The sequence below is a fragment of the Alosa alosa genome, chromosome 4 (assembly GCF_017589495.1).
Source record: "Alosa alosa isolate M-15738 ecotype Scorff River chromosome 4, AALO_Geno_1.1, whole genome shotgun sequence".
NCBI lineage: Eukaryota > Metazoa > Chordata > Actinopteri > Clupeiformes > Clupeidae > Alosa > Alosa alosa.
The window spans coordinates 31013518-31039171 of record NC_063192.1 but is presented as its reverse complement, the minus strand read 5'-3'; the positions used below and the strand labels follow the sequence as shown (position 1 = coordinate 31039171).

General features: G+C 40.4%; 2 protein-coding genes across 2 annotated transcripts; both read left to right on the top strand.

Moving 5' to 3' along the window:
- The first annotated feature begins 3109 nt into the window (after nucleotides 1-3109).
- On the top strand, nucleotides 3110-5765 carry mul1b (mitochondrial E3 ubiquitin protein ligase 1b). Its single transcript, XM_048241889.1, has 5 exons — nucleotides 3110-3328; nucleotides 3782-3946; nucleotides 4046-4133; nucleotides 4290-4410; nucleotides 4583-5765. Exons 2-5 carry the CDS (start codon nucleotides 3827-3829, stop codon nucleotides 5310-5312), a joined length of 1059 nt encoding a protein of 352 aa, XP_048097846.1. The 5' UTR covers nucleotides 3110-3328; nucleotides 3782-3826; the 3' UTR covers nucleotides 5313-5765.
- A 604-nt stretch (nucleotides 5766-6369) lies between these two features.
- Nucleotides 6370-8183, top strand: camk2n1b (calcium/calmodulin-dependent protein kinase II inhibitor 1b). The gene is made up of 2 exons (XM_048241891.1): nucleotides 6370-6708; nucleotides 7116-8183. Exons 1-2 carry the CDS (start codon nucleotides 6540-6542, stop codon nucleotides 7184-7186), a joined length of 240 nt encoding a protein of 79 aa, XP_048097848.1. The 5' UTR covers nucleotides 6370-6539; the 3' UTR covers nucleotides 7187-8183.
- Nucleotides 8184-25654: the final 17471 nt, after the last annotated feature.

The following is a 25654-nucleotide window of genomic DNA, read 5'->3' as shown; positions in this document are numbered from 1 at the left end:
CGGGGTTTGAACCGGCAACCCTCCGGTTACTAGTCTGAAGCGCTAACCAGTAGGCCACGGCTGCCCCCAAAATGCATATACAATACATATACATTTACATACATATATTTCTAAACATTCTCACACATACACACACATACCCAGAAACAGGCACTCCCTGACAGAATTTTCACACAGTTTGGTGTTGATTCCAGTATACCTTGCAAACAGAGGGCACCTTGATTGTTTTCTGCTCAGAATGGCTGAATCCTAGTACACACACAGAGTAGTTGGAGTCACTTGATGCTGTTTGTGTCGGGGTGAGGGGCCCTTGATTTCACAATTTTTCAGTGTGTAATCACACACACACATACAGGCACGTTGATAGTGTGCAAAAGTCTGTATAGATAGAGCGGGGGAATATGTATTGAACGCGTAACATTTTTTCCCCAGTAAGAATACTTCCAGTGAGGCTATTCGCATGAAATTTTCACCAGACATTATTTTTAACTATGTGTAATAAAGTGGAATGACACAAGAAAAAAGTATTGAACACGCTATGAAAAAGGCAAGGAAAGGCTTCATTACTGTAGAAAAACATGTCAAAACCTGTTTTAAAGTTTGACATTTGGACAAGCCTATGAAACACAGAGAATGTACAGTAGTCAGGCGAGAGCAAAATGTAACTTTTTGGATGTCATACTACACACCATGTTTGGAGGAGAAATGGCACTGTACATCACCCTAAAAATACCATACCACCAGTGAGGTTTGGAGGTGGAGGCATCATGGTGTGGGGCTGCTTTTCATTGAATGGTACTGGCAGACTTCATACAGTTGAAGGAATGATGAATGAAGTAATTTTTTTTTTCTGGGAGAATCTTGCCATCAGGACGATGAGAATGAGACATGGCTAGACCTTCCAGCAGGACTACGATCCAAATCCATATAATCCATTTGCAATACAGCAAAGGAAACTCTCAATTCGTTTTTAGAGAAAGGAAATCAAGGCCCAAGGACTAACTGTTTAGAAGAATGGGCCAAAAGCCCATGTGAATTATGTGACTAATTAGTTTCATCATACAGGAAAAGTTGTCATTACAAATAAAGGCTTTTCCACAAAAGAAATTTCAGTAGGCCCGTTCAATACTTTTTTCCTGTGTCATTCCACTTCATTACACATAACTCTGTGTGTGTGCTTTATTTTATTTGCCTATCAGCTGGTAACACCATATGACTGTCATACCTTGTACCGCTATGTGGTATATCTAGTTCAAGAAGGCAGCTGTTTCCATATACCTTTTATGTTAGTCACTTACCTCCACCAAAGTCACTAATGTTGATGTGAAGGCCTGGGGCATGTTCTGCTCCACATGAGTCAGTCTTCGTGCCAAAAGACACGGCACCTCTTTTCTGAGGCACAATCACACCATGCTCTCATTACTTAGATGTGGCTAGAACACGTTCATGCATCCATCATTTCAGTAAGGTACAGGTACAGTAAATGTCATGGCTTGGTGAAATATACAAAATGCCTTTTTATGATTTTATGAAAAAAAAAAAAAAAACCCCTCAGAATTTGACCCCATTAAACTTAAACTTTCATTTCATTTTGGTTTCATTTTCAAATAATAATAAGTCATGCACATTAATTGAAACAAATTACAGTAATAATTGCATCAGGATGCTTAAATTGTATTAGACCCTTTGACATATGAGATGGAATTAGATTGTGATTTTGGAAATCAAAGGTACAGCCCTGGACTGATTAATTAATTTGGTGAAAATAATCAAAGATAATAAGAATTATGAATAAAATAATAAGAATCTTTTTATTTCTGCATTGAAAATGGGCTGGGTAACCAATGAGATGTTAGGTTGTCCTCTTGCACCTGTGACATTTGACAAATGTGAAATATCTGCAGAAATGGAATGGGTCATGGTGGCACACTGTTCATATGTTTGCAACATTACAAGTAAATGACTGTTGTGCACTTTACATGCACCACAACACATCATTTAACCTCTCACCTGCTCTCAAACATTTAAATGAAGAGTAGCTCCCTTGTCAGTGAATGGTATAACAGTCCACAATCACAAAGTGCATGGCTGTGTACGCTGTGTACTGTATATGCTTGTCATGACAAGACAGAAGAGGTCACCCAGAGTTTACCAATGTTGTGATGTGAAAGTGAAATTGATTATGTGTCCTCTCAACCCTTTGGTTGGCTAAGTAAATTACATGGTATCTTAGTAATGTATCCATCCCTATGAACAGCTAATATGTGATGTATCAGAGAGGTTGCAACAACAAAGAACTAAGGCCCCTTGGCAGAAGCGCCTAAAAGGAACACTCAGGTTTTAATCTAATGCCTACCAACCCTAGGGCATTTCTCTGTTTGCACACAGTTTTTTGGAACCCACTGGAACCATCTTGGAGTGATTTAATTTAAACAGACCCAATGGTTAGCTCCCAGAAGTAGCCTGGTGAATATACTGTAGGTAAGATTTTCATAAAAAACAAATTGCAGTAATTAAACCACAGCAAAAATATGTGTGCAATTTAAAGTAAGCACAGCAGGCCTAACAACACAGAGTTAAAGTGCAAGATTAAATTAGCATTTTTCCACTCAATATTGCCATTTTGCATTCATCAGATGGATTCTGCTGTTGTTAGATTGCATCATGACCTCTATTTCACCTCTAAATCACCTCAATAAATTTTGATAATTTCTGTGTGGGCCTCATGAATAGGCCTATCCTGTGTGTTTGTGTGTGGGGTGAAGGTGGATGTGTAGCCTGTGTGAGTGCATGTGTCTGAGGTAAAGCAAGAGAATGAAAATGGCAGAGAAACAAAAGAGACGCAAATGAGGCCTAATTGTGTAAGCCTATTGATGATGTTGCTTGAATTGATCGACCCAATGTAAATATCAGATGAAATTTCGTGAATTCAATGTCACCAAAAAAATACTCATAGCCTACCTACATCTTAGCTGATGATGGAATTGTAGCCTGGGCAATATGATGGCGTTTCCTGTTGCGACCACAAACGGCAACTTGAACGCAGCAAAACACTGCCATCTGCTGTTTGTTTGACAAAGGCACACCGGAAGTAAGATGTAGTCAGTAGTAGTCGGTTAACATTAGCTTCGAACGAAGAGCTGTCTTTTTTGGCTCTGTCTAGCATTGGATGTTTTGATATCAAGTCTCTAAATTTGCATGTGACAAAACGCCCTAACGTTACTAAAATAGCAGCTAGTTGCCTAGTGTTGCTTACGACACGTCCCTGAACGACACTGTCAAGCAAACTGCAAACTCCTCATCTGGGTCCTCGACACTAAGAAATAAGGTAACTGTTAATTGTCTTTTTCATTAAGTGTTGTCTTACAGGATTATAACTTTTTACATATATTTTCTGTGGAATTCAACTGAATTATTTTCATGCTAAGCTTCAACGAAGTAACACGTAGTCTGCTCGGTTACCTACTGTGTAGGTCTAAATGTCAAAGTAGCCAACTGGCTCTGTAGGTTGACAAGCTAACTGCTGCTAAATCGGTGTCCTAAATATTATGTTTGTACAAACTACGCTACAACACAGAAAAGTTAAGCTTTTTAAACTACTATCGCTAGCTAACTTTACCTTTTCCAGTACTTCAATGCTTGAAAACAGAGGTAACAGCTAGCCTATAGACCTTACCTTGAACTTGTAGCCCAAGTGCATGTAGCCCAAGTGGATATGACGCACACACAAGACAGCAACAATGCAAGAAACAACATTCAGTAGGCCTACCATTTCTTATAGGAGCGACACACAGGTGCACTCTCTGTAAGTCTGAACAAATGAAGGATGGAGTCTAATGGGAGGCCCTCCACCGCACAAATAATTCTGCTAGCTACCAGCTCAGCAGTTACAGCGGTGCTGTACTCAGTGTATCAGAAGAAGGCAGCCACTGTGAACAGTCTGAAGGTGAGTTTTGAGTTCTGAAGGAAAGTTTACAATGCTATGTCAAACATTGTTGCTGGATGCATCCAGTTTTCAAACTTCACCATGAAATGAATTTTGCAGGAAGCCAAGAAAATTTCAATAGACCAGGACCTGAGAAGCATCCTCAGCAAGGCTCCAGGGAAATGTGTACCATATGCTGTAATAGAAGGTACTGGATACCATCTGCTGGTAGATGTTGCTACACCCACATGGAAATCCATGAACAATAAGGAATTCTCAAGTCTCTAGTAATGAGGTCCTCATCTACCTTGAAAAGGCAGATTCACATTTTTATTCATTTTTATGCAGTGTTGCTGTTTTTTAGGGGTGGTGAGGTCTGTGAAAGAGACACTCAACAGTCAGTTTGTTGACAACACCAAAGGAGTTATTGAGAGACTCACTCTTCGTGAGAAGAAGATGGTGTGGAATCGTACAACTCACCTTTGGTAACTTAGTTTTTTACTGTAACATAATAATTTAATTACTCTGAATAGAGTTAGGTTGGGTCGCCTATATTGGTCCCTGAAATAAGAAGTAGGAAATTACTCAGACTACACTTATTTCTTCATTGATAACAATCTGAACCTTTTCTGAGCTTTTTCTGATCACATGTATTAGGAATGATCGTGAGACGATCATCCACCAGCGCACCAACACAGTCCCCTTCGACCTCTGCTCCCACGACGACTCAGTGACTGTGTCAGTGCGTGTCGTGCGGCCCCTGGAAGCGTCCGAGCTCAACCTGGAGACCACCTACGAGACCTTCCACCCCACCATGCAGTCCCTGAGCAACATGATCAGCCACTTCATCAGCGGAGAGCGGCCCAAGGGTATCCGCGAGACGGAGGAGATGCTGCGGCTGGGCGAGTGTGTGACCGGCGTGGGCGAGCTGGTGCTGGAGAACAACCTGGTCAAGCTGCAGCCGCCCAAGCAGGGCCTGCGCTACTTCCTGTCGCGGCAGGACTACGCCTCGCTGCTGGGCAAGCAGGAGAGTGGCGCGCGCTTCTGGAGGCTGCTGGCGGGCCTCTGTGGCCTGGCCGCCTGCGTCACGCTCTACTACATCCTGTGGCGCCAGTGGACGCTGCGGCGCAAGCGGCGGCAGGAGCGCAGTGCCCTCGAGGAGTTCAAGGAGGAGCAGCGGCGGCGCATGCGCGAGCTGGAGATGGACGAGTCCGCCGTGCCAGCCGGCGCCTGCAGTGTGTGCCTGAGCGCCCAGCGCACCTGCGTCTTCCTGGAGTGTGGCCACGTCTGCACGTGTGAGCCCTGCTACCTGGCCCTCCCTCTGCCCAAGAAGTGCCCCATCTGCCGGGCCCTCATTGACAGGGTGGTTCCCCTTTACAACAGCTGAAAGAACCGAAGGAACGTGGAGGAATAGTGAGGATGTCATCAGAGTGTCTAGATACTCTAGACTGTGAGGTGATCAAATTGCTCTGTCAGGTTTTGTGTGCTGTGCTTTTCTTTGTGCAATGCATAAAGAATTAACGTTGTCTATTGAATGAGGTTGCGGCCTTAATTTTGTGGTATCATGTTTCGTATAAAAATCAGTCTGTTGAAGTTGAATTGTGTTTTTGGTAAATGGTAATTAAACAGTTGGTTCTATATTGCATTTGATTTGGCTGAAAGTATAGTCTGGTGTTTTCATAAGATACTGAATGCTGAGTATTGATTGCATTTCATTGAAGATGAAATCGTTGTCATTATTTGAACATTTTAACCCAGCTCTCCATTTATTTTCCAGAGCACATTGTTTTTCCTTGAGAGTTTTATTGTCAATAATAAAATTGAAACATTCAGTGGCTAATGCAAGTAATTTTTAACAGTGACCAGCAGAGGGAAGTGTCCATCACATTCAAAGAAAGCAGAAATTAAGCAGAAAAACATCAGCACTTTGTGCGGATGTTGTATGGATATTTAAGTGGGTGTAATATTTATGGATGAATGTCAGGGTTAAAATGGTCACTAACACTATTCAGCGAAAATAGACAACACGATTGTGATTTAATTGCTTGAGCAATGGTGAGGAAGTGGCCCTAAAAGCAGACGTTCATCATGGGTATTAAGAAATAGAATAGCCTAAGCTTCAAGCTGCCTATAATGTTATCTTGCGTCCAAAAAAAGTGTGATTAAAACTGATGCGCAGACAAACACGCACATCCATGCAAACCATGTTTCTTGCTCATGGTTAAGGAGGAAGTCAAGCCAACTTTCCACCATAACTGGCAGGTAGTCTACACAATGCACCAAATTAATTTGAGATAAGTGATGCATGCTTATTTATCTCCATAATGTTTATATGCATCTGTTTACATATTCTTCTCCATCAGAATTTCAGTGAGACTATTTTAAAATGTCGGATGCTCAGTACCTTTTCATGCAACACTTTCTTAAAACTAAACTTAAAACTTTACATGACGAAACGTAACGGGCCTGCGCAGGTTACGCATTTTTTTTTATTTTTGCCATCGGTCGTGATCGCCTCTACGCGCGGTCACATCATGGTGGTCGCGCACGCGGCTCGCCCCCCTCAGCAAATTCCCATTTTTAATCGATCATTGGTGACTGGTTTGAAAACACCATGTCGGAAGTGTTACCCTACAACGAGGAGAATATCACTCATTATGGGGATGATGGAGATGTGGATCAGCTCTCCATCACCTGTCGTTTGCAGAATACCAATAACTTATTTGGTACGTCGCAGAATAAAAGACCCCCAAAACTTGGACAGATTGGAAGAAGTAAACGAGGTGAGATCATTTTTCATGTCTTGCTTTAACGATTGCTTTCTTGAAGTGCGCTTTGATGAACCGCTGAATAAATTAGTCGCCTGAAAATGACAAATGAACAAGAAAAGGGCTATTGTAATTCAAGGCAATCAACTTCGGCCCATGCATGATCACATTAAAACGTCAATTGATGCTTGTTTTGGTCGGTCTTCCCTCAGTCCTAGACGTGTTTATACGGCATGTGATTAAACAGCTCAAAGACTTATATTGTTGCCCTGTGTAAGCCTAATTAGTCTATTACGAAGTGGTGTCAGAGATATGTATTTTTTTATTTATTTTTGAACAGGTTTGAACAAATGTTTCTTTTCTCATTTACAGTGGCACACAGATCATTCCTAGATCTATAAACTTGACTCTGTCTTTTTCAGTTGTCATTGAAGACGACCAGATTGATGAAGTCCTGAAAAATACAAACGAAAAAGCGCCTCCGGGAGAATAAGACTCGAAAGTCAGCCGTAGAGGAGTGCAGTGAAAATATAGCATCCCACGGTTGGCAAAAGCACTTTGTAACCGCAGTGTGGGTTGTCTTCACTAACAACGGTGCAGAGTCAAAGCAGACTTGAAAAGAGGGAATGGAAAGTCATCCTTCACCTTTCTCCTTTTCGGCTGTTATGATGAAATTCTTACTGGTCTGTGATGATAATATACAGCAGACACGTGGGGGAGAAACGCCTGCACTTCATAAGCACACATTCAACTCTTGTTGTTGCTTTCTGAAACCAAGCACTTTGTTTATCAACCATAAATCTAAAAAAAATGACCGTTTTGTGTACAATGGAAAATGGTGTGTCGGTCTATTTCCTCTTTGAATGATCAAATTTATTACCTTTTGTATCCTTTTTGGCAGTGTTGCAAAAATGGAAATCTGTTTTTATAGAGTGACAAATAAAGGAAAAGTCCCTTTTTAAACTAACCATTTTTATGTTGCTAATGTATGTGTTTTTGTCATGACATATGCTACATACATTGCCTGCTCATTCTTAAAAGTAAGATGTGTATTTTTATAAAATGGATATATTTATGAATCAGTCAGTTTGGATACTGGTGTTAGTTTAAGCACTGTGATATATTGCCTACAGTATTCTATTGAACAGGGCGGTATCACATCTGTGCCAAATACTTCCCAGACTTTCCTTTGTGTTGCTGTGCTCGTGGTGTTCTATAAGCCTGGCTGTTGCTTCTTTCAGGGTATATTCTTACTATCAGCTTTTTGCATGAGGCAGGCCTAATATCCTAATGGTGTGGAACTGAATCTGATGTACTGATTTTATTTGTTTGTACTTGAATGACAGACCCCAAAAATGTCTTCACCAACTGTTTATGTTGCACTTAACAGGGCTATCTGCAATTGAAAATATGGCATTCAAATATGAAAACATGAACTGCTAATTTCATTTGATTTAATAAAGATTGTGAAAGCTCTCTAAAATATATCACACAGGCCTATGTTTTATTATTTAAACAGCAAACAAGTAACTGCCTCTTCTAGGTTGTTGTTTGACCTTAACAAGTTTTTGAGTGATGCCTTACTTCAAAGAAATTCCCAAACTTCAAAGCTCTTCTGTTTTTTTTTTTCATAATTAGGATTTGTTCCGAATCATATTTAGAAGGAACATTCACCTCAACATCAGCTTGGTACTGCGTACATCACTGCCACATACCATCATGCTTGTTTTCATGTTTGCCACATCGCACCTCAGGCACTTGAACAGGATTTAAAAATCCAGCTGTTTTAAAGAATGGTGTGGGTATACCCTCAGATTTCCTAAAACTGACCATATTCACTGAGCTGAAAGTCATGAGGTACTGTAGTGAAATCCTTTGTTCTAGACAAAGCAGCTGCTTATGAATACTGGATATGGATATGTCATACTCTTTCACATGGAAAAACGTATAGTGGATTTCCCCCTTTGCGATTTGTGGCATGAAGCAATCATGTTGTGGGTCTAACTGCAATCACTGTGTGCTCCTGTTTAATGCTAACAGATGTTTGACAGATGAACTATGCCATTTAAACATTTCCAATAAACTGAATGATTCCGTCACAACTTGAGAAATACTGCGGTCAGTCACAATACAAGCCATAAGCTCTCCGTCCCCATTACTGATGAGTGGAAGCTACCGAGTAGAAGTCATGGAGGACACTTTCAGTCAGCTTCACAGATGAGGAGGGTAATCAAGTGAGGACGACCTAATGGCTTTTCACTCACTTGTAATCATCTTATGGACTCAAAAGCAACGCTGACAGCTACTTGAGTGCAGTTCTGCTCAGCTCAGCTCTGGAACTCAATTACACACTTGTTCTCGACGCAACCTAACTTCGGACATCTGTTTGTACACCAGTCTGGAACGAATGATGAAAAAGAAAATGAATGCTGTGCTCAGTCAATAGGTTGTGTTCACAACAGATGAAAAAAGGTGATAATAGGATCAGCTGACCCTGGTACAGCTATCAGAACCGACAACAGAAAATGTGCCAAAAGTCTCAGGGCACTCATGATTTAATGAGCCAGCTAGAACTTTTGTGTTATATGTATAGTCATTTGTCATGTCGTCAGTGTTTGTCTTTGATACTTCCCCATTTCAGGACATAACTATGAGAAAGGTACTGAACTAAAGGTGAAGCTTTTCACTGATCTGCTTCAGCTGAGCACCCCTGTTCCTGCTGCAAGGCTGAAATCGTGTTGCCAATATCTAGTGGGTGGATAGCCTGTAGAAGTATAGACCATGAATTCATCAGCCCATTATGTAATGTCTTACTGCAAAATGTTTCAACACAAGGTTTTACACCATGGTTATGCTGATGGCACCAGAATGAGAGGATATTGGCCTACTGCAAGTTTATCTTTTTGCTACTGACAAAAACTATTACTGTATGCTAACAATAATCTGCAATTCTCAAGATGCATGCAGCTGCAAGTCATTTTGGTAAAAACTGCTGTTGAATAGATTTATGTGGCTTTGCATAATAATACAATAAACAAAGATTTTGACTATCTGTTGTGTAAACAGAGGATCTGATTACTGGTAAAGACTCCTATACTCTTTAACGAGTATATCACCTCTCCATGGTGTCAGTGTATATGCATGTGGCAATATGCATGTGGCTCACATGAATTACTGTAATCTGTCCATGCAATACAAGTCCCCATTACCCTATATGTCTATTTATGTGTAGGCATATATTGTTATGCAGTTCAGTGAAAGGCTAAAGGGTCGTATAACAACCAAAGCATTGTCAGTGTCACCTCACTTTACAGATATTGTATGATTGGGTTCTAGGATCCAACTTTACTTTACTTCACACTTAATGTCACAACATACTGCAACTTTACTGCATTGCTGTATTTGTTGTATAATGGTTAGAACAGCAGCCATAGGTGTCTTGTGGAAGATTCCATCTTGTGGAAGATCCCCAGCCCGTAGGTAATTTGCACCGGATCTGAGAACACATTGAGGTGGTGTAACACAAGTGCATGTACAGTGGGCTTATATAACAGCGTCACCACATTCCACAGAGGGTAAAGGTCCAACTGCATTGTACAATGTTCCAACCCTTACCTGAATAGATTCTAGATAGAGCTGCTCAGTTGCTGCTCAATTTTCTGTCTCAGACTTTTTCACTTGCTTACTACTTTGTATGCTGATCAGTGCTTGTCATTTAATCATGAGACCTAGTTTAGAAGAGGTTTACAAAAACGTTAAAGGATACTATGTGTCCTCACACTTGCAAACTGAGATCAAAAGTCAGAATTGCCTTGTCTCACGCTGGACTAGTCCCTTGTGATCAATGCCTGTGACCCTCTGGTAGCACATGAATATTGGCTGTATTGCTCGCACACTGACATAAATACACGGCGAGCTTGGCATGGATCTATTTAGCTGCTTGTTCCTGTGGCTCCACAGACATGAAAGTGCTCGTAGGGTTGGCTGCCATGGAAACAGATGTGCTCCCCCATGTCTGTTTGGAGAGTGATCTGTGCTTGGGATGCTCGTGACTAACCTCTTCACACACATCCTATAGGCTCATCATCAAAGCAAGGCCTCAATTATTCAAGTGCTTCAGGTAGCGTCCCATGCTGAGTGTCGAGTGCTGGCCCCTCAAAGACACAAGGAAAAGGTTTCTCTAAAGGTCCTTTTGTTGCATTTGTTTGCTCTCCGATTGGCTAGTATTAAGCTGTTGCCTTTCAACACTCCATATCCCACCACTCCCATCCAGACAGATGTTGAAAGTAACACAGTGAGAAAAATAAACAGGGTAGTTTCAGTGTTTTATAATGCATGGTTCTCACTGCTCATTGTTTTTCATCTCTCTTTCTCTCTCTCTCTCTCTCTCTGGGATTAAAGATTTATCACAAACAAAAGTTCAACAACTGTTGCTATGGAAACCTCAGCACTGTATAAAAGGAAGTTGTGTCCTAGTTATCTCACAGATCCTGCTTGCCCACAGTCTGTAGGAGGCACTTAAATTAAACACATATCAACCTATCAATTCATCTGGTTGATTGACTGACAATGTGATTATAATTGCTTATGGGCTGTAACCTATGTTAACACTGTGATCTAGCTATGTGTAGTTTTTTGGTAAGCTTTGTAATGATGTGTCCCTTTGGCTATTCAAATGTGTTGTGAGATTCACTTTCATGATTGATTCCAGTTGGAAGACACAGGCACAACATAACACAACAGAAAATGAAGTTACCCAATCCCCATCCTTGTGGCACATTAACTCATAGTCTAATTAGCTCATATGTGTCCTGTCACATGCAAGCGGGTGTTAACATTAGCCAGTGACAGGTTATCAAGCAGCTACATGGAGCAAATCTGACCAACTGTCAGGGCTAGAGGCATTTCAGAAAAGAACCAAGTATTAATTTAACCAACATAAGTAACTCTAAGGCAAGACAGGAAACACTGACAAAGAATGCAGGATGCAAAGACATGAGCAAACTCAGTAATCTGCTATCATGAATCATGAGTCAGACATTCAGGGGGGGTAACAAGACTTTGAGGGAGAATATTCTGTGGCCTACATAACTCATTATATGGGGTCCTGTAAAAAGATTCCCAAAATGTATTATTCATCTATCAAGGGTATGATTCATCTGTTCTTTTGTATAACTGTGAAGTGCCTTTGCTGTGTAGAGTTTTTAAGACTCCCAGGAATTCCAGAACATCCTTCAAATCTTTTCGATATCTGGAACTACTATAGGTCTCTTGGCAGATTCAGACTGACCAACTCAAAGATGGTTTCAAATGTAAGGTTAAAGGGATTGCTGATGACTCTCGGTAGCTACAATGTTCTCTTTCTGTCTAACCTAAAGCCAGTGAATCACTGAGCAGAATCATTCAGCAGTGGCAATGTTTTGATTGAATCCTTTAAGTAAGCAAAAGTAAGTAGAGAACATGTATTTCTATGATTTATCAGATTCTATTCTATCTATTCTATCTATTCTGTCACTCTTTTCTCTTGGTCAGTAGGTTATTATCGATAGTGCAACAGATCAACCGTTGCAACTGTCTCAAAGACATGTCCTATTCACCCCTGATGTTCAATATTTGCTCACTCTGTACACTGATTTAAGTTACATTTTAACAGGGACACAAGTTGAGTTGAAAGTTTATTTTTAACACTGGCCTGCCTCTGGTTCTGAGCCATTTACCAGTGGTTGTTTGTGCTAAAGACTGTTCAGTTTATATTGAATAATTTGAAAGAAAGGCAGTGATTCAGCTGTATGAGAGATTTCAGTTTGTGGTGATGTTAAACTGTATTTAATGAAGCACAAATGTGGTGGCTATATGTGGGGTGGTTAAAATAATCAGTACAGCACAGTACAATTCAATTCAACAGCACCTTAAAATGTAGCCTCCAAAATGCAACTTTCTGAATTAGTTTAAGTACTTAAACTGCATGTATATCAAACCAACCAAGATACTTTCAGCACCACGGACAGCTAATCCCTTGCAGTGTGTGGGTTGTTCATTATGGGCCGCTAGAGCACAATAGCATTGCACCTTTACAGTATAGAGCAGGAGCACTGCTTTGTACATTTGAGTTGAGAGACCAAGTTATTAAAAACATTGGTATGCCGTCTTCATCTCTGTTCAGATCATCAGCTTGTTTTGTTGGCCTGCTGCTTTAGACCTACATGCAGTGGACCGTATTTCTATTTACAGGTCAACAGGTTAAGGTGATTGTTGTTCAAAGGTAATTCCAGTAAACAGATTATGTAGGTCACTGTTGATACACCTTATTTGTTTTCCTTATAGGTCATATTGGCTAAGAACAGGAAAATTATCAATTTTTGATGTTGGCTGTAAAATTCTTCTGCTGTTAATAAATACCGAGGTGAAGTTAGTTTGATATTTGATATTCGGATATTGGACAGTAGGGCTGAACGATTTATTGCATTTGCGATAATATCGCGATATGATGAAACACGATTTTCACACCGCAAAGGCTGCGATTTGTAATATGTGACGTCACCAAAACGCATTTATACTTGCGCTTGCCGACGCGCCACCGACTCTTCTCACCGACCACTGAAGAAGCAAAAAACGTAAACAAGAGGGCCAGCTAACAGTGTCAAGAAAGGTCTGATCAGTAGAGCTACTTTGGTTAAAAATAAACCTCTTCATTACCTTTTGCCCGAACCTGCCATGTCCCTGGTTCTAGTTCATAATTCCCCTGTGCTGCTACTCTGGCTGGTAACTTCGTTCACTTGTCCAGCTGACGATTAAAACTCCACGACTGTTTAGGCTGCACAGCAGCCATTCACCTGTGCACTGGGGACTTTGTTTACTGGAGTACAGTGACAGTGGGGGCATTTGCGATATCCAAGGGGGTTGGCGGCACAAACATTTAATCTCACAGGTATTGATGCATAATGTTATCCGCAAGTAGTTGACACAGCTAACCACCAAAAACCCAGCTGTTCTAACATTAGCTTACCAGCTAAGGCTCTAGGCTACATACATGCTGCTAACTGCTGATAACTTTGCCTGTTTAAAGAGTTTTGTCTCCGCGATTGGCTTTGTTGTGATATGAACAAACTAGTTAATTTGCATGCATGCGTATTGCGCTGATGTGTTGATGATGTTAACCTTTAGTTAACACCGAGCCGAACGGTCATTCGGCCGCATTTATTTGCGCTACAACAATCTAAAATAGTTTATTCCGATTCACGTGCAAGTAGCCTACAGAGGAGAGGAGCGGGTCTGTGTGTGTGTGTGTGTGTGTGTGTGTGTGTGTGTGTGTGGGCGTGCGCGCACGCGTGTATGGAGAGCACAGGACAATGAGAAGCCGTGTCAGTGCCACTGCATGTATTTGTTAACTAACGAAAGAAGGTCATATCTACATGAAATAGAAACAAAATAGAAACGAATCAGAATCATTAAATGTTTACAAGGCTGGAAGTTCAACAAATATAGGTCTACTAATGTGATTAAAATAGTTAAATAAAAAATATTTCATTCATCAATCTTATTCAATGACCTAATGCCATCATAACATAGGCCTGATCTAATTTTGTGTTGGTCATACTATAGAATAATATATTGCTTGTCTTTGTTGAATAAGACAGAAGATAAAGAGCTTAAAAATAATCGCATCGCAATCGCAATATTGGTGAGAAAAATCGCAATTAGATTTTTTTCCAAAATCGTTCACCCCAATTGGACAGATATTCATTTTTTTGAATGCGGCCGGTTTCACCCCGTGTTTGCAGACAATGTACAAACAGATGACCTGTCTACTTGCTCCCAGCCGACCTACTTAGGGACTGTCTATAAAGTACCTTCTGAATTACCTTCATAGTCTTTTTTGTCAATAGCTTTGACATCATGTGACCTAGTGACTCCAAACCAATGCAGAATAGTTATGCTATATGGGACTCATCAGACACACCTCTTTTCATAGTCACTGTATGCACACTGTATTTTATATGAATATTTTAAAGAAAATACATTATTTCCCATAAGGAATGGTCTCCTTTTTTCAATAAGCCGTGTGACCTAGGGACTCCAAACCAATATAGAATAACTATCCTATTATTCCAAACCAATGCAGAATAGTTATGCTATATGGGACTAATCAGACACACCTCAATTAATATGATTTTTGCACATACTATTTTATATTAATTTCTTAAAGAAAACCAATTTGTTTCCTATGTACACTGAGTCTCATAAAGGATAACTATTCTGCATTGGTTTTGAGTCACTAGGACATATGGCTTGGCAGGTATTGAAAAAAAGGAATCTGTTTCTTATATGAAATAATGTATTTTCTTTAAAAAATTCATGTAAAATACAGCATGCATACAGTCGCTATGAAAAGAGGTGTGTCTGATGAGTCCCATATAGGATAACTATTCTGCATTGGTTTGGAGTCACTAGGTCACATGATGTCAAAGCTATTGACAAAAAAGACTGAAGGTAATTCAGAAGGTACTTTATAGACGGTCCCTAAGTAGGTTGGCTGGGAGCAAGTAGACAGATCATCTGTTTGTACATTGTCTGCAAACATGGGGTGAAACCGGCCGCATTAAAAAAAAAAAATGAATATCCAAATATCAAACTAACTTCACCTCGGTTAAATAAATTGTAGGAATCCAGACCGATACTGAATACATAGTGTATACAGAGCGAAATAAACAATTACTTGGGTTAGCCGTGACCTAGCGCTTTGGACTTGTAAGTCCAGTGGGCACGGCTGAAGTGCCCTTGAGCAAGGCACCTAACCCCTCACTGCTCCCCGAGCACCGCTGCTGTTGCAGGCAGCTCACTGCGCCGGGATTAGTGTGTGCTGAGTGTGTTTCACTAATTCACAGATTGGGATAAATGCAGAGACCAAATTTCCCTCACGGGATCAAAAGAGTATTTATACTTATACTCTGAAATTTAGGCTAATTATATCATTACTATATTGGATAATAATTATTTAACATTTTAACTATGCTATAATATAAAGTAATTCTAGTCATTTATAATAAATATTTAACTAATAGGCAAAGTACAGATCACAAAGTGAACAAATCACTGACCAAGGGTTACCGTAGCGATCATTTCCTGAAAGCTTTGAACAAACATCAGACTATCATTTTTAACACTCTCTGTCCTAGTTTCCATGATTGTTGCTCAATGAGGCTGCCAAGAAATGCTGTAATCCATGAGCAGAGGAGGGGGTGAATGTTCAGATGGGTCAGTTTGCTGTGGAGGAGGTCAGGGATGATTGTGAATTAAAGGCAATGAGCTGTAATCGGTTGGGTCCACAAACAGGTGGTCTGGATGCTTTAATATAAGAAGGTGATTCCGACTTTGTTATTCAAGCAGGGTGTGGCACCGGAATGTAGAATGAAGTGATAGTTCTAATGCAATGTTGATTGGCATGAGGTCAACTGATGTTCTGACCTTTGAAGAGGAACCTTGGATGACCTGTATGCACATCTTCGAAGTTCGAACCTAGTGCAAAACACATTGAACTTGTCTGGTAGATTTGGGTCGGTGGAGGGGGGTGGGGTAGGTCGGTGGAGTGACCTAGAGGGCTGAAATGTGGTCAGTTCCGAGATGCTTGTTATCCGGCAGAAAGAAAAAACAATATTCAACTCTTGAAGGAGAGACATTTTATTGTTTTTGGAAAATACAACAAATGCATTCTTTTTGAATTTGATGCCAGCAACATGTTTCAAAAATTTCAAAAACTGTGTTGCTTCACCTCTTCATTTAACAACATTGTATAAATGTTTAGGAACTGAAGGTCTCAGGTCTTCCCATTGTCTGGATGGCAGTATGTCACTCAAAATCATTTAGAATGAATTGTGGCTTGCCAGATGTGCAAAATGCCCATGCCGTAGGCACTAGTTCACCTCATACCATCATAGATGCTGGGTTTTGAACTGGGCACTATAACAAGTTGCACTATAGGTTAGGCACTATAACCCTATAAGCCCCCTTTTAGCCCAGAGGATACAGAGTCCATGATTTCCAAAAAAAATTGCACATTTTGATTTGTCTATAACCTTAAGACCGTTTTCCACTTTACCTCAGTCCATCTTAAATGAGAGAAGCAGCGGCATTTTTGTATTATGTCTAAATACGATTGCTTCTTTGCACGGTAGAGTTTACACAAGCATTTGTGAATGGAACATCAAACTGTGCTCATAGACAATGGTTATCAGAAGTTTTCCTGAGCCCATACAATGATTTTCTTTACAGAAATAGGTCTGGTTTTAATGCAGTGCCACCTGAGGTCCAATACACCTCGGTCATCCAATATTGTTTTTCAGCCCTGTCCCTTGTTGTCAAATATTTCTCTTGATTCTCTGAATATTTTAATAATATAGCCTACTGTAGATGATGACATTCCCAAAGTCATCGCAATTACATGTTAAGAAGCATTACTCTTATTTTTTTTTTTTCATTATTTACCCACACAGGTTTACCCAGAGTGATGAATACCTCCACATCTTTACTTCTGAGAGACTCTGACTGGGATGCTCTTTTTATACCCTATCATGGTGCCAGTTAAAGGAGAATTCTGGTGTGATATTGACCTAAAGTGTATTGAAACATGATACCGAGTGTGAGCGTATGTCTCATAGCCCATCTCGGCTTGTCCCCTGCACTCCAAAGCCCATGCTACCAACAGCTTTTCGCATCGGGCTAGCCATGCAAATAAATCACTGTTTTACACCCATTTCCAGGCTCAAACTTCATTGGTAGACTTCCGAGGGCCCTGACATTTAAAACGAGACATTGAGAACTTTGAAAAAGCACTGGTAGTTTACCAGGGATCAGATTCCAAAAATAATTTTGCATGGATTCCAGTTGCTGCTACTGGAAGAAACTGGAATCCATGCATTTCTGAATTATTTTTGATCATACCTGTTCATTCCGTTTACTCTTATTGACTAAATTCAAGATGGCTGCAAAACTACCAGTAAGTAAACTACCAGTTTTCAAAGTTCTCAATGTCTCGTTTTAAATGTCAGGGCCCTCGGAAGTCTACCAATGAAGTGTGGAGATACATTGAGCCTCGTAAATGGGTGTAAAACAGTGATTTATTTGCATGGCTAGCCCGATGCCGAAGCACCACTATTGAAAAAGCTGTTGGTAGCATCGGCTAACTAGCGCCAGATTTTGGAGTGCAGGGGACAAGCCGAGATGGGCTATGAGACATACGTTCACACTCGGTATCATGTTTCAATACACTTTAGGTCAATATCACACCGGAATTCTCCTTTAACCTCATTAGTTGTGAAATGTTCCTCCTTCTGTTGTCTTTATCATTAAACAACTTGTCCAGCCTTTCGTTGCCCCAACTTTGTCTATGTTTGTATTTCGTATATGTCCTTTTTGCAGCTAAATATAGGTTTAGGAGATTTGCAGATTATCACATTCTGTTTTTATTTGCATTTTACAGGAATATCAACAAAAAGTGTGTGGTCTGTATATTTAGTATAAAGCAAAACGGCATAGAAAATGAATGTGTGGACACAAGGTCGTATGTCCAATTTTCCTCAGTATATTCTAAATATTCCTCAATATAATTGACATAATGTTGTGTTCCCACTTCAAGCACTGCATCTATGAATGCACCATCTGTGACATTACATATCACCTGTAGCTTTGGTAGGTTCCACCTGTTTCAGTCAAAAAGAAAATGAATATCATATGAAGTACTTTAACACTGGGACGCTGGAAAGCAGTGGTTGAAGACAGCAGGAGACATTGAGCAGGAAGCTATTACTAACCTTAGCATGGAAAGTTTTCACAAATTCAGTACATTTGTGTGACGACACTTTGATCTTTTCACAGGCGTCATGTATCACACTGCTTAAATGAGCCTGTCATGACAAGAGGAAACAGACAAAGGATGACGTAGAAAAAGGAAGATGTCTTAGCAAAGCTCTGACGGACAGTTGAGTTCAAATGACAGTATTTTAAACACGGCATTACCTCCGGTTCTGAGCCATTCGCTGGTACCTGTTTGACAATGTGAGCCAACAGTGCTTTGCAGAGGCCACATTCCCCCGTTGGCATCTTCCATCATACAAACAAGAGAGCAAGTGTAGCATCAGCAAAAAAGTCAAATGTACTGTTAGATTCCAGATATAACCTGTTTTCAAATGAGTTGGAAGGACATAACATCTCCTGCTGAGTTTGAAATAGCAACCATGCATAGGCGAGTCTTTCAGAAGTATTCTGTGTAATACAATTTAAAATATTTCATTGAAGGTCAGCAAAGTTTTTATAGGTTTCTAAATAGGCATAGTGATTTGGAATAGATCCCTGACTCTTTCTGTCACTCTCATGTCTTTGCCTCCAGCACTCTTGCACCACCAGTGGGCTGAAGTCGGAGGTGTGTTTACATGTACTTTCTGAACTGTATGCCCAATTATCAAAATGAGGTGCCTTTGGATTTCTTGGATTAAGTGTAATGCACCCAGTGACATTTTCATCACAGGTGATCTTATCGCACAAGAGCTTCATCAAATTACAATACCACGCTGCAAACTAAGCTCACTACTCAACACAACACAATTGACAAAGTCGTATTCATTTTTGTAATGGGTCATACCTGGTCATCGTCACTGTCCATTATGCCATATATCGCCAGGTTGGTCACATTATTTGTAAGAAGGAAATGTGTGTCCCCAGACTTATTAAGACAGAGAAAGGTAAAAAACTGTTAATTCAGAAAAAGTTAATTTAAAACTGAAAATGTTAATTTGCATTTACACCATGTACACCAGTGCGTTGAAATTGGAGGTTTGTTCCAGGTGATCTTATCACACTAGAAACTAAATAAGACACCATGCCATAAATTAAGCCCACTGCTCGATACAGCATACAATTCAGAAAATAGGAGTTGAAAGAGGTCAGACCCCATCTGAAGTACTTTCATCATCCATTAAGCCAAAAATGTCCACTTTCTTCACGGTATTTGAAGAAAGAAGGAAATGTATGTCCACAAGTTTAAAACAGAAAATATTCATACACTTTTACATGACAAAGGACCCAGTGTTCAAATAAATGCATTGTAATGCTAGTAAAGGTTTATATTAAAGAGAAAAGATCTTTAAGCAATACATACCGGTGGCGGGTGTTGAGTTAGGATCAAACCCACCATGAAAAACAGGACAGGACCAAAAACTTTAATCATATTTGAGGATAATTCAGCAATGCTAGTCTTAACTGATACTATGTAAGCTACACAATGACAGTGAACAGTTTTACAGGGCTACTGTCAAGATCCTGCCAGGACTTATGACTTTGTGCCACCCTGGTGGCCATTTTGTATATTGTTCTGTGTCATGTGCTCTGTGGTTACCTGTCTTTGTCTCCACCCATTCCCTTATATGGTCTGCACCTCCTGTCTCATTAGTTTCCCTCCATTTCTGCTCACACCTGTTCCCTGTTATTGTCTTGTTGGTTTCGTCTAGTCTTCTGTCTTTCTGTTAATTGGTCTGTGTATTTCTACCCCCCTGTTCTTCTGTCCTTTGTCGGTTTGTCTCTCTGGTTTCCCTGTCTGAGTCCAGTTCGTGTGTAGGTTCGTAAGTTTGTGTCTTAATGAAGCGTGTATGTCTGTAATTCTGCCTGGAGGAGTCTTGTGCTTGGGTGCTATCCTGATAATCCTGACAGCTACAGTTGCAGAAGGAGGAGAGAACCTTGAACTGTTTTTCTTTTTTTTGCATGGTTAACCCCAGGATGTCAAGTCTGTCAGGCACTTCTGAGGTAGTTTGACATGTATCAACATTTTTATATATCCTGCTTAGCAACTTAGGAACAATAATAAATTAAATGCTTTTGTACTGTGTATGTAAGCAACGGGCTGTAATACAGTGTTATGATATGCTCCCCCATTAGAGAAGTTCAAGTAAACACACATTCACTGTATACACAGACTGACTGATTCAGTTAAAAATTACCAGGCCATTGGATGTTTTGATCATGACATTTAGGATAATGGGACATAAACAACTCAGCGGTAACCAGTGTTACCAGTGTGCCACAGTTACCTTGAAAAAGTAATCTGATTACTGATTACTCCTTTAAAAAGTAACTTAGTTACTTTACTGATTACTTGATTTTAAAAGTAACTAAGTTAGATTACAAGTTACTTTATTAGTTACTTTCAGCAGCTGCCGACAACACCCCCACCTCCTCAACATAATAATGAACCGGTTTTGCCAAAAAGGATCACACACGAGGGAGAACTAAAAGGGAAACATGTCACAATAAAGACGCTAACTTTAGACTTATAACTTAGGAGAAAATGTTCACCCCTGTATCCCAGCATGCCCTGCGTGGAAGAACGCTAACAAGGTCTTGTGCGCTGACGTTACAATATGTAGATTTTGGTAGTTTGGCCTTTTCATGTAGCCTTGGCAACTAGTCATCTAGTATAGGCCTGAGTAATATGCAAATGAAATTACACTTGTTAAACTCACCTCAAGTCTTTTGCAATCATTTAACCCGCCGTGAGCAATGTTAAAGTCACTGTTACAAACAGTGCAGTGTGCAATACTATCATTATGTTTTACTCTTATGAGACAATTGGGTACACTTTTGTGTAGTCTGATGTGAAATGGGTCTTAAATGTTACTTTTTGAGGGGCACTGACTCTGCCATGACGCTCCTGTTCCTAGATACACTAACTGAACTGATTAATTAAGTTCGGGAGAAAAGAGAGATAAGCACCTACACTGAAAACTGATTGGTTGATTTAGCAAAACAGACCAGGATGCTCTGTCTTGGTTGCGCTTGCAGGCACACATGCACCACTCCTCTCACTCTCCCTCTCCGTTGTGTGCGCGTTAAACTTAGATGCACACGCGATTTGAAGTCCGGTCTGGCTTGCGTGCTCTTGTTCGCTCTAGGTTCCGGGAGATTTTATGTAATTTGCGGGTGTCAGGATATCAATATGTGGGAGACTCCAAAACTTCGGGAGACTTGGGATGTTTAGCTAGACAGCATGTTGTCGCCAGCACAGAATGTACAACGTACCTTAATGTTGTCATGTTTAGCTGACACAAACTCAAAATAATGACTGTATAGATAAAACGTGCATCTCTCTCCTCCCTCCATTGTTGTTTACGTTTGTGTCGCTGCGTGGTTTTACACGTGAGTTGTCCTCATGCTGAAAAGGTTGGCATAGCCTACATGACGTTAATCCCCGAGAAAAGAAGAAAGCAAAGAATTTATCATTTTACCAAGGAAAATGACAAAAATAGTAAAGCACAGTGATTTAGTTAAGTAACTTTAATCTGATTACTGGTTTGTAAATAGTAGCGCGTTAGATTACTCGTTACCGAAAAAAGTGGTCAAAATAGACTAACCCGTTACTAAGTAACGCGTTACTGGCATCATCACTGGCTGTAACATAGTGTTTCAAAGTAGCCTGGGTGTTGTCCTGGAGCCAAGATACAGTACCGTATTTTCCGGACTATAATTACTAAACTAAAATTTTTTTCATAGTTTGGCTGGTCCTGCGACTCAGGTGCAACATATATATATTTATATATATATTTTTTCCTCTTCATGACACATTTTTTTCACTGGTGCGACTTATACTCAGGTGCGACTTATAGTCCGGAAAATACGGTACATCATAACTAGGGGATCTGTCTTGTCAGGTGGTACATTTGTAACACATTGTTTTACCAAAGATGTGTAAGTCAGTTTATCTGTAATTTCGGTTACATCCCAACATCCATGCCTTTGAATGTAATGTTGAATTGAGTGAATGATACAGGAATACAAACTGATGTTATCCACTGGCACATCTGAGGAGAATAGCAAAAAAAAAAAAAAAAACATTTTAGAATCTTTTTCTGTGTTTTTAATTAGTTTTCTCATTACTAACATGACCCATTATGGACAGTCACAACAATTCAAGCTTTCAACATTATGCGCCACTTGGCTTAAGTCCCACAGTTTATTACCAGTCAGCTTTGAACCAGCTAAAGATCAAATCATGCCCTGGTTTTTAAATCAAACCAAATCCAGGCTTATTTCAAGTGTGGAAAGTGTCAACAGATTGTTTTTATTATTAACCATCAAGGTAAAGTAAGAAGGACTACTGCATGTATATTATAGATGAACAAGATGTGCATTAAGAAACAATTCACACAATAATAATTTCCTCCAGATCCAACGGATCCGTTTTCATAACGTCAGTTCCTCTTGAGGCACAGCTTGAATTATAGATAGATATAATATGGACTCTTTGGGACCTAATTTGAAGGATACTTATTATTATATATATGATTAGAAGCCTATAGGTAAGCTTACAGATTCATCTCTCTAGCTTGTTGTGTGTGCACCTTTCTGCGTGCACATGGTGTCTGGACAAGCCTTTACAAACTCAAATGCTATTAACAACACGTTTTTGACCATCAAGAGAGTGGTCTCCTCTCTGCTGGACATGGTTCAGCTTTAATTACGAGCAAGGAATTTCATATTGCCATCCCCCTGCATCGTTGCCATGGTGACCCTCACTCTCAACCAATCCCAGGAGATTCTTAAATTCAAAAATGGTTCGGCCGTAGCAGAGCAGTGGCCAATTAGATGGCCTATGCTGTCAGTGGCAGGTGTGAGAGAGAACTAATTCAGGCCATCGTTCTGCATGTGTAGCTTTCTCTCGGATCAGGCCTTTAATCAAAGCCTTTTTTAATTATGCAAAGCAGGGCAGAGTCTTTTGACTCCTGTGTGCTGGGTGGCGTGCACTGAGGTGTGCATGTGAGCACTGCAGGCATCATTAGAAAGCCCCAGCCCAGGGTCCTGCGGGTCAGCCTCCATCCTCCTGCCACAGATCACAGCCCTGCTGGTTATTATAACATAAAGCCAACCTCTGATATCCCCTTGATGAAGAGAGTGCTTTGACTGGAGTGCTGGTTTATTGAGCAGTGAAAATGATGCGATGGATGTGGTATGTGTCTTTGGACCTGAATGATATAGGGAAAATAATCATAGTTATTGTCCTGGACTTCGACATTTTCAGTATTTCAAGGCTCTCTGATATCACAAAATAATACAGACATTGTGATGACATCCAGACCTTAAAGTATAATGCTATAGATATCTTGATTAGTCATTGCTACAGCTGAGCTCCAAATTGATTGCAGAGCAAATATGCATTCCAGATGATAACTGTCAGAAAGCTATACTGTCTGCAAGAAAAGTGCATTCTTAAATGGAAATCAGTGACATAAAGTGCACACCTCAATTGTCTTCTCTATTCCCTCACCCTAATCACAAGTCTAACCATAACCCCAACCCTTACTGTGTAGACTGTATAGTATGTAAAAGCAAATGATCAATACTTTGTTACTCATCATCACTAAACAATGACTGTGGTATGCATGGTAATGCTTTATTCCCACAATGTGAGGGGAGAGAGGAGTCTTCCCAACAGTCTTTTCTGTCAGAGAAACCTTGCTCGGAGTTGCTCTATTATGCTATTTCTATAAAGGACTTCGTTCCAGAGCATTTGTGCCTCATAACTGTAGCTTGCTTTCTGGAGGAGTCTCCCAGAGAATGCGGTATGTTGTCATAGAAACGATGCAAATGAAATTACATGAGTTGATGAGAGTTGTCCACCCTCAGCGTCTTGTTTTCTTTGATGTTACCTGATAATGAGTTCATAGTTGCACAAACAGCCTGCCTTCCCACATCCCTCTAGAAGCCTGGGAGGCACACAGGTGGTGTCTTGGAGTCTTGAAGGTGGTCATGTGTGCACAGAGGTTCCTCGGGCTGCTTGTCCTGCTCTTCTGCTAAATGTTTGGACACTTGTTCAGTTTGAAATGTCCATAGGAATCAAGGAGATCTCATTCATTAATAATATCAAAGATCCTTTAGAACACGTTATCAACCGTCTCTGGTGATATCAATCCAACATGAGGTGGCATGAAGTAATTCTATATGTTTTTTAGAAAAGAAGACATTTTCAGGAGGCCCGTTTTGTTTGGGCCATGGACAGTGCACTGTTTTTTGGTTTGCCAAATATTGTTCACTAATTGCTCTGCTCATCCTGACACACCAGCCTCATGTGTAGAGTCTGTATGTGAGTATCCACACACGCTTCTGTGTTTAAGTATAGTATAAGTATATATACCTTTTTTGATCCCGTGAGGGAAATTTGGTCTCTGCGTTTAACCCAATCGGTGAATTAGTGAATCACAAACAGCACACAGTGAACACACAGTGAGGTGAAGCACACACTAATCCCAGCGCAGTGAACTGCCTGCTACAACGGCGGTGCTCGGGGAGCAGTGAGGGGTTAGGTGCCTTGCTCAAGGGCACTTCAGCCGCAGCCCAATGGTCAGGGCTCGAACCGGCAACCCTCCGGTTATAAGTCCAGAGTGCTAACCAGTGGGCCACGGCTGCCCACTTTTACACCACACAATAACAGCAGCATCATGATTTGATCTTTACCCCACTCAGCCTGCCAGCCCTCTCAGCTTATAAGGGTACAAGACTATACTGTACCATACAAAACTTCTTCATTAAATCTATATTCATCATGTGGCTACCTTTCCTTTTTTGACACCACTAGGGTGCATCAGAGGAATTACTGTGTGATGCTGCTTGGGTATGGCTCTCACTTGTATCGCCCATGGCACGATGCCATGTGTTGTACTTGATCCAACTGTATGTTCCATATCAGCCATAAGAAACACTGAGCTAAAAAGCAGGCACCGCCCTTCCATTCTGATTTTGAAAGTGTGGTGCAGCATCTACTGGCTACAAAAAGTATTGCTTTTCAATTGCTCTAGTTGAGTAAAATAGCACTCCAGAGCTATTTTTCTTCACAATCTATGAGAGAAAATGACCACCTCCATGGAGACATTTTTGTTAAATATTGATTTTTTTTTTATCAGGATAGTGACCTGTCTCCTAGCAA